This window comes from Crotalus tigris, unplaced genomic scaffold, assembly GCF_016545835.1.
Source record: "Crotalus tigris isolate CLP2741 ecotype Arizona unplaced genomic scaffold, ASM1654583v1 scf7180000017663.5292952, whole genome shotgun sequence".
Taxonomy (NCBI): Eukaryota; Metazoa; Chordata; class Lepidosauria; order Squamata; family Viperidae; genus Crotalus; species Crotalus tigris.
The window spans coordinates 1,690,706-1,699,778 of record NW_024096550.1 but is presented as its reverse complement, the minus strand read 5'-3'; the positions used below and the strand labels follow the sequence as shown (position 1 = coordinate 1,699,778).

At 40.1% G+C, this 9,073-nt stretch overlaps 1 protein-coding gene across 5 annotated transcripts in view; it reads right to left on the bottom strand.

The window, feature by feature from the left end:
* Window positions 1-236: 236 nt before the first annotated feature.
* Window positions 237-9,073, bottom strand: part of LOC120304878 (lipase member M-like) — a 46,250-nt gene continuing 37,413 nt past the window's right edge. For all 5 annotated transcript variants that reach the window (XM_039335914.1, XM_039335913.1, XM_039335915.1 and 2 more), the window contains 4 exons: window positions 4,712-4,861; window positions 4,537-4,608; window positions 2,015-2,080; window positions 237-1,134 (listed from right to left, as the gene is read on the bottom strand). In XM_039335914.1, coding sequence (XP_039191848.1) covers window positions 901-1,134; window positions 2,015-2,080; window positions 4,537-4,608; window positions 4,712-4,861 — 522 coding nt within the window. In that variant the 3' untranslated portion in view covers window positions 237-900. The remainder of the gene's footprint in view (window positions 1,135-2,014; window positions 2,081-4,536; window positions 4,609-4,711; window positions 4,862-9,073) is intronic.

Genomic DNA, 9,073 nt, shown 5'->3' with positions numbered 1-9,073 from the left:
GACCTTCACCACTCACTTCCTCCACAAGCTGCTGTTTGGGGAAAGGGTCCTTTAGCCAAGCTCAACCTCCAGCGATGCTGTACTGGCAGGCTGGGATGCTGATTCAGATGCCGTCTTCCCTTCTTCAGGATTTCCTGGGTAAGTCCTCAACTCTTTTGTTCCAGCTTGCAAAGCATCTCACCTTCGTCGCCAGTGTTGTGTACTTTGTTCACATGCAAATAATGAAGACACATGGCAATGCTGAACAAACGCTTTATTCACCTTCTACAATAACTAAGCAAAATCAAAAGGCACACAGGCCTTTTTACATGGCCAGAAACCCGGACAACGTCAACCAATAGGAACAGAGCATTTTCGCACCTTGCGCATGTGCACAAGGCTGGCACCGCTTTGTCTGGTCCTGGGCAGCTTTTGGAATGCCCGGGACCAATGCAATGTCCCAAGCCTGCTTTTGCAGGCTCAGGACACAACACCCAGTCCCTTTAGAAATGCATGCAAGGCTAAGACATGTACAATGAAAGGCAAAGCTTAGGTCATCTTTTCACAGCTACCATTTTGAGGTTGTTGTTTTTTTAACACGTCCTTCCTGAACACTGCTTTTTGCAATTGAAACTAGAAGAAGGGAAAGTCTGTTAAATTGTGAGAATCTTCATTCAGCTCTTAGAGTTTGACATCATCTTTCTCTTATTACACTTTACCCTGTGAGTCTTCCCAAAGTTTAGAATCCCCAGGTTGCATTGTTTCAAGGCATCTACATTAACTTTTCTAAAAGGTATCTTTTAAAAAAATAACCAAATAAAAGAATTAGACAATTCTGCTTTAGTGAAGCATGCATTTTGTCTGTTAAAGAAACATTTTGGAGTGCCATGTTTGCTGCTGACTTATTAGATGATCCCCAGGTTATGGGAAATTCTGAATTATGTCAACAAGCTCATCATACAATTTTTGACGTGCATCAAGCCCAAAAAGATAATCATAATGCTTCCAATGAGGAATTATTTTGTAGGAGATCAGATTACTAAGAAGAGGGAGAAGTAGTTCGGTATCCTTTAGTGTAGAAATTTTATCTTTTTCACCACTCCACATGATGGTTGGGATATTCATGCTTCTTATATCATAAAAGGGAGGGCTCATCTAAAGAGAAGATAAAAATTTTATTAAATCTCTTTACAACTAAATATTGCTAGTATTGTAATATTGTTGTATGTAACCTGGTGTTTTGAATCATTTAGCTTTCCTACTTCCCAGAGTCTAGTCTTAGGATAGCTCTAAGGACACTGACTTATCTTTTGGGATGGTTGTTAATATAATGCACTTTTGTTATCCATCTCATGCTATGTGGTTATCACTATTCCAGATAACAGATCTTCTATTTTTGAGCAATCTACCTACATGCCTTTCTACCTTCACCCTATTCAACCATAACCCCATAAAAATCTGAAAATAATCCTTTTAATATTATTAGCACAGTAAGCTTCAACTCATTATCTCTAATTCTCTTAATTAATTCCTGCTAATTGGTCCTAAAATAACTTTTCATGTAATTTAAGAGAGACTTAGTACCTTGTACACTAGAAACAGTGATGGGATTCAAATATGTAAACAAATGGTTCTCTGTGTGGATGCCGCTTCCAGATGCCATTTTGGGCCTGGGTAACAAAAAATTAGCTACTGGTTCTGCCGAAGTGGTATGAACTGGTGAATCCCATCACTGACTAGAAGTACTGTCACTGGTCTCAGTCAAATGTGCAAGAACTACTATAGGATTAGACATTTTTTTTTAATTTCCTCAGATCTATGTCTGAGTAGATATTGCTTATACTTGATAGAACAGCATTTCATTGATACAAAGATGGACACTCCTGCCTTTAATCAAAATAAAATTCAGATGAATCCAGGATGATGTGTTAAATATAATGGTATTATGTAAAAAAAATTACAACTTTGTATCCGCTTAATCTTCATTCTTATTTATCTGCAATATACTTTCATTTAAAAAAAAATCTTCATCTACCTGATTGTATTTTTCCATATTCTTAGAACCATAATCAAATTCTTTAAACTGCCCAGTTTCATAAACCTGAAAAAGACAACAGAAAAATATCTAAAACCACTTTTGTAAATTATTTTTAATTTTTTTTAAAAAAATGATGCAATTTTCTAAAGCTTCCCATTAAAACTATTTATATAATCCCTTAGAATAAGTTAGAACAAAGCTACACAGAATAGAAGGGGGGGAAGTAATTCTGGAACAAAATAACTTTCCTAACCTGGTGTTTTTGATAGATTGGAATTTTAAGTTCCCTAATAAAAAAAAGCCCACACTACTAATATCTCATTTCTCAAGGGCATGATTTTCTTAAACTTGTCACAATGCAGCCAATTTTAGCTTTATAGCTATAAAGCTTTATAGCTTTATAGCTACATGAAACCTCTGGGTGAGATCATTCGGCGACACGGGGTGAGGTATCATAGTACGCGGATGATACCCAATTGTATATCTCCACCCCGTGTCCTTTCAGTGAAGCAGTCGACGTGATGTGCCGGTGCCTGGAAGATGTGAGGGTCTGGATGGGGGTGAACAGGCTTAGACTCAGCCCTGACAAGACCGAGTGGCTCTGGGTCTTGCCTCCCAAAGGTCAACTGGAGGGTCCATCATTAGTCCTGGGGAGGGGCAAATTTACCTCCCTCAGTGCAGGCACGCAACTTGGGTATCCTCCTGGACTCACAGCTAAATTTGGAACAACATCTATCGGCTGTGGCCAGGGGGACCTTTGCCCAGGTTCGCCTGGTGCACCAGTTGCGGCCTTATTTGGACCGGGAGGCTTTACTCACGGTCACTCATGCCCTTGTCACCTCAAGACTGGATTACTGTAACGCGCTCTACATGGGGCTACCCTTGAAGAGCGTTCGGGGGCTGCAGTTGGTTCAGAATGCAGCCGCGAGAGCGATTGTGGGCGCGCCAAGGTACGCCCACGTGTCACCTATCCTCCGCGAGCTGTACTGGCTTCCTGTGGGTCTCTGGATGCAATTCAGGGTGTTGGTTATCACCTTTAAAGCCCTTCATGGCATAGGGCCAGGTTACTTACAGGACCGCATACTGCCGCACAGTTCCCAGAGACCGGTGAGGTCCCATAGATTGGGCCTCCTTCAGGTCCCGTCGGCCAGACAATGTCAGCTGGCGGGCCCTCAGGGAAGGGCCTTTTCTGTGGTGGCTCCGACCTGCTGGAATCAACTTCCCCCCAAGGTTCGAACTACTCCCACCCTGCCGGCCTTTAAGAAAGCCATTAAAACTCTCCTGTTCCAGCAGGCCTGGAGCTGATGTCCCCAGGGGGGGGGATATGATCGGACACGCTGTATGAATGTATTTATTTTATTGTTTTATTGTCAGATTATTGTTTTAATTTTGTACGCCGCCCTGAGTCCCTTGGGATTGGGCGGCATATAAATTTTAGAAATAAATAAATAAATAAATGATTATCTTTCTCCCTCGCAACCTGTTCTGTCTTTTGCTCATCTGAAATACATTCCCTCCCTTCTGAAAATCTGGATAATGTTCTATCACAAATAATAAGTGGAGCAATTACCGGAGGACTGTTGCCCAGCTTTGTCTGGTGTGCCAATAGATGAACTCAGATTTACTGGTAATAATGATTCACTGCCTTGATGGGCAGTATAGTAAGCATATAGTAAGCTGGATTCCGAGGAGAGAGGGAGTGCATTCCAGAAGAATAAGTAGCAGCTTGGTCCAGATATTTTCTGAGAGGGAAGAAGGATGAAGAAGTCCTCCCTAATAGTTTTCAAAGTATATGCTAGATGCAAATAGTAAGTAGGGTTCTTTGGTATGGCAAGATTCTATCTATAAGCATAGAACAATAAAGAACTCTGCTTGGAAGAATCAACATGTGTTTTTCCTGATTTTGGGGACTGACGCTTGGAACCCTGACAGACTATGGAATTTACTTTGCCTTTGAAGATAACTGAAAAGTTTCAACTGATTCAAAATATAGTGGCTTGTTTAATCACTAGAGTAAATACATTTAGTGGAGTAATACTTGTGTTGTGGGTGCTACTTTGCTAGCTGATTTGCCAACTCCAAATTCATGTGAACCCTTGGAAAATAAGCATCCCTACTCAGTGGGGGACAATGGAGGTTTGCCCACATGTTTTCTCAATTAGGACCCTGCCCTTCAGAATACCCTGTTTCATAAGATAGGGAGCATTTAAATGCTTGCAAATTCTTGGACTGTCCCAGGGATTAGATTAAATTAGCTGATAGTTTTTAATTGTTATTTGTCCTGCCAACTGCCCTAGTCCTTTTGAGTGTAGGCTCTATAAATAACAGTATAAATAAATATATTTAGGAAGGCTAATGGAGAGAATGAGCAAAAATTAGTTTTGCAATTAATGAGAAATTTATATTTTTATTTTATTTGGGAAAAAAACATTTATTATGAAAAAAGAGATCAAAGACGGCATTTCCTATTCCAAGTGAGTAAAATTCACATTTTTGGTTTCACATTTCAGACTTTTTACCTGTTTCCAATGTAAAAGAGTTTTTGCTGATGTACATCCAAATAAATGTGATACAATGACATCCAGACGATTCTGAGGAAGAATATTTTTTTAAAAAGTCATTTTCATTTAATTGGTACATTTATGTCTCCCTCTGAAATAAAGTAGTTTGTTTTAAAATGTGTAATAAACATACCATATTTACATTGTTTTCACTAATTCCACCACCGGACAATACAATATTCGCACATGTTTTTCTCCATAAAGCCATGTCACAAAACTTAGTGGCCAATATTCTTGTTATGTTATTAGGCAGCAAGCAAATTTCTTTTCTGCCCAATGTAACCTGTAAATAAAACAATTCAAATCAATTTTCAATGTATTTGAATTTGCTTTGTCCTTTCAAATTTGCATATTCCAAATTTGCTTTCAAAATGCTATTCTAAAATTATGTCCTTCAAAGTTCAAATGGTCTAACACACAGGTCGGCAACCTGCGGCTCCGGAGCCGCATGCGGCTCTTTGAGCCTTCCCCTGTGGCTCCCAGCCTCCTCTGCCTTTGTAGAGAGAGACAGAGACAGAGAGAGGCAATTGCGCTTCCCTGCTTCTCTCTCTCTCTCTCTCTCTCTCTCTCTCTCTCTCTCTGTGTGTGTGTGTGTGTGTGTGTGTGTGTGTCTGTGTGTGTGTGTGTGTGTCTGTGTGTGTCTGTGTGTGTAAAAGAGAGTGCACTCACAGTATTCTCCGAGGAGCTGAAAAGCTTACTGGGCGGAGCTCCTCCCTTTGCTGCGTCTCTGCAGGAAGCAGGAAGCAGGAAGGGCAGGAGAGAGCTAGCTAGCCCAGCTAGGCTGACTCAGGAATTCTGGGAGTTGAAGTCCATGAGTCATAAAAGAGACGAGGTTGCCTACCCCCAGCTTGTTGGAGAACAGCTTGAAGCTTGCCAGGTGAGCAGCAGATAGGAGGGGGGGAGAAAGAGAGAGAGTGAAAGAGAGAGAGGGGGGGAGGGAGGGAGAGAGAGAGGGGGGGGAAGAGGAGTGGCAGACCAAGGGCAGATAGAGAGGGAGGGAGGGAGAGAAACAGAGAGAGAGAGACCCTTTTGACATCTAAAATGAAGATAACACTGCATATATCCTTTTTTTTACCTGTGTATGTATGTAATTTTATTCTCTTAAAGCAGTCTCTTTATCATTGTTTTAATAGTATGGATATTCCCAAGAGTCATATTTTTACTTTTATTTTTAATGTGTGTGTGTATGTGTACACACACACACACACACACACACACACACACACCTATAATAAAGGTAAAAAAGGATATATGCAGTGTTATCTTCATTTTAGATATCAAAATGGTTTTGCGGCTCCCTGTGTTTTGTTTTTGGTGGGAAACGGGTCCAAGTGGCTCTTTGAGTGTTTTGGGTTGCCTACCCCTGGTCTAGCATCTTATTCTTCTCCCCTTCAGAAAACTAATCCATTGTACATACTTGCAAAAGACTTTAGGACACTTTGTTCATCAAGAGTAAAAAGCAAAACTGTCATGTAGCCTGTTGAGGTGCTGCTTCCCTACAGATCCCAAAACCACAACAACTTTCAAATTGCTAACTGGTCTGGTAGCTGATGCAGTCCAACAGCATCTAGTTGAAAACAATCTCTTTCCTACCTACATCAGCAAATCAAAAGAAAAGAGGAGTAGCTTTATATAGAAAGATTCTGCCTAAGCTGTTCTTTAGAATGACAGAAGAAATCTGTATATAGGATACTTGGAGAGAAATAAAACCAAAAAAGACCCAGTACACATTTTATTCTTGGTCCAGAATTGATTGTGATATGGATGTCCCCTGAATTAAGAACTAACATACATGAGATTGAGATAGAATCTAATATCTGAGCGGACCACAATCTGATAAAGCTGACTTGGAGAGGAGTAAAGAAGAAATCAAGATGGACTTTGAATCAATCCCTGTTAAAAGAGAAACAATTTGTAGAATTAAAGCATTAAAGGAAATAGAATTCTTTTTTTTAAAGAAAATAAAAAAGAGACATCAAACCAGAATGTATGGGATACAGCCAAAGCATATTTTAGAGGATTAGCTATAACATATATGGCTAAAAAGAACAAAGAAAAAAAACAACAATCTACAATATTAAGGTAAGAATTTAAGAAACTGGAGTTAGAATTACAAATATATCCACAAAAGAAAGCTGTGAGAAGACAAATGGAGATAATAAAACATAAACTAAACTTAACAGAGTCAGAGAAATTGGCTCAACAAATTAAAAGGGCAAAACAAAACTTTTTTGAAAATGCAAATAAGCCGGGAAGATGGCTGGCTTATAAACTGAAAAAAAAAGAGAGAAGAAACTGATAAATAAATTGCAAGATGAGAAGTGTGGTTTACAATTTCAAAATGATGCAATAAAAAATAGTTAAAAAATTTTATCAAAAATTATATAATACAGAAGAAATTTCTCTGGAAATAGTACAATATCTAGAAAATGCTAATCTACCCAAAATTCCAGAGAACTTTAAAAATATACTAAATGAAAGAATTACAATGATGGGAATGATGGAAGCTATAAAGAAACAAAAAAATGATAAAACCCCGGGACCGGACAGAGTTCTACAAATGTTTACAAGATACACTAAGCCAGGGGTAGGCAACCCAAAACACTCAAAGAGCCACTTGGACCCGTTTCCCACCAAAAACAAAACACTGGGAGCCGCAAAACCCTTTTGATATCTAAAATGAAGATAACACTGCATATATCCTTTTTTACCTTTATTACACGTATATATACATATATATACATATTTGTTTTCTGAGGTTTTCGCGGGTGTTTGTATGTAGGACTTTTGTTATTCGGGTTTTCTCCCATGTCAAATTGGACATGTCTTGGCGACGTTTCGACGAAGTCTCATTTGTCATCTTCAGGCTGGTGTTTTTGGCTTCATGCTTCTAGGAGCAATGTGTGATCATAGCTGTTTCTTCCTTTTAACTGCCAGTGGGGGTATGAACTGATTGGATGAGAGCTTGGCTGTGTTCTGATTGGGTGGAAGTGTGTTCTGATTGGTTAGGAGCTTGGCTGTACTCTGATTGGCTGGGGGGTTGGCTGTGCTCTGATTGGTTGGGGGAGTATTCTGTTTGGATGGGGGCTTTGTTGTGCTCAGGTTAGTCTGAGTTGCAGGGCGATATGAGATGGTGAGCTGCGTTGCTGTTGTTTGGCTTTGTGTTCGTGGTCATGCCTCATCTTCATGGTGGGTGTCAGTTTGCTTCATGTATGGATTGGAGGGGTTTAAAGTGGCTAATGATGCAGCTGTGGTCTGGCTTCTGGTTTGTGGTCGTGCCTTATCATCGGTGTGGGTTTGGGTTTGCTTTTTGTGTGGATGTGTGGTGGTGATATCCTGTGTGGTTTTTGTGAGTGTGGGTCTGGTGTCATTCTTTGTGTTAGGGACTCGTTTGTCAATAAGGACGGGTTTCCAAATGGCTGGTAGGTGGGAGGTATCATCTCGTTTGTTCATGCTGTGTGGGCGTTTTTCTATCTCGATGGCTTCTCTGATTATTCTGTTATTGAAGTGTTCAGTTTTGGTGATAGTTCTGGCCTTTTTAAAGTCAATTTCATGTCCTGTGATTTTATGGTGTTGGACAAGGGAAGAAGTTGGTTCCTCTTTTTTGACTGAGTTCTTATGTTCTTCAATGCGTGCACTTATTCTTCTGTTGGTTTATCCGATGTATGTGATGGGACAAGTGGTGCATGGGATTTCGTATACTCCTTGATTTTCTAATTCAATTTTATCTTTGGGGTTTCTTAGGATGGTGGATATTTTTCTGTTTGTGCAGAATGCTGTCTTGATGTTTGTTTGTGGAGGATTTTGCTGATTCTGTCTGTGGTGCCTTTTATGTAAGGGAGGAGGGCTTTGCTGTTTTCTTGTTCTCTGTCTTGGATTTTAGTGGGGGTTTCTTTTTGGATTAGTTTGGTAATCTTATTTCTTTGGAATCCATTGGATGTAAGTACATTAGTGAGAGTGTGTAGTTCAGTTTTTAGGTGTTGCTCATCAGCTAAGCATTTTGTTCTAGAGATGAGTGTCTGGCTACGGAGTTGATCTGTGCTGGGTGGTGGTGTGAGAGAGCGTGCAGATAGCGGTTTGTGTGTGTTTTCTTCTGGTAGATGGTGTGTCCTAGGGAGCCATTGGGTTTCTTGTAGACTAAGACATCCAGGAAGGAAAGTTGGTTATTAGCTTCTGTTTCCATGATGAACTGTATTTTGTGGTGTAGGCTGTTGAGGTGTGTGAGGAAGTTGTCCAGTTTTTCTTTCCCATGTGGCCAGATTATGAAGGTATCGTCTACGTATCTGAGCCAGAGTTTGGGTTTGTGATCAGATTTTTCTAGAGCTTGGGTTTCAAAGTGTTCCATGTAGAGGTTTGCAATGACAGGTGAGAGGGGTGATCCCATGGGTGCTCCTTCTATTTGTTTGTATTTTTGGCCATTATAGATGAAGTATATGTTGGATAGGCACTGGTTGGTCAGATCTAGGATGTGTTTGGGGGGGGGTTATATTTGTTT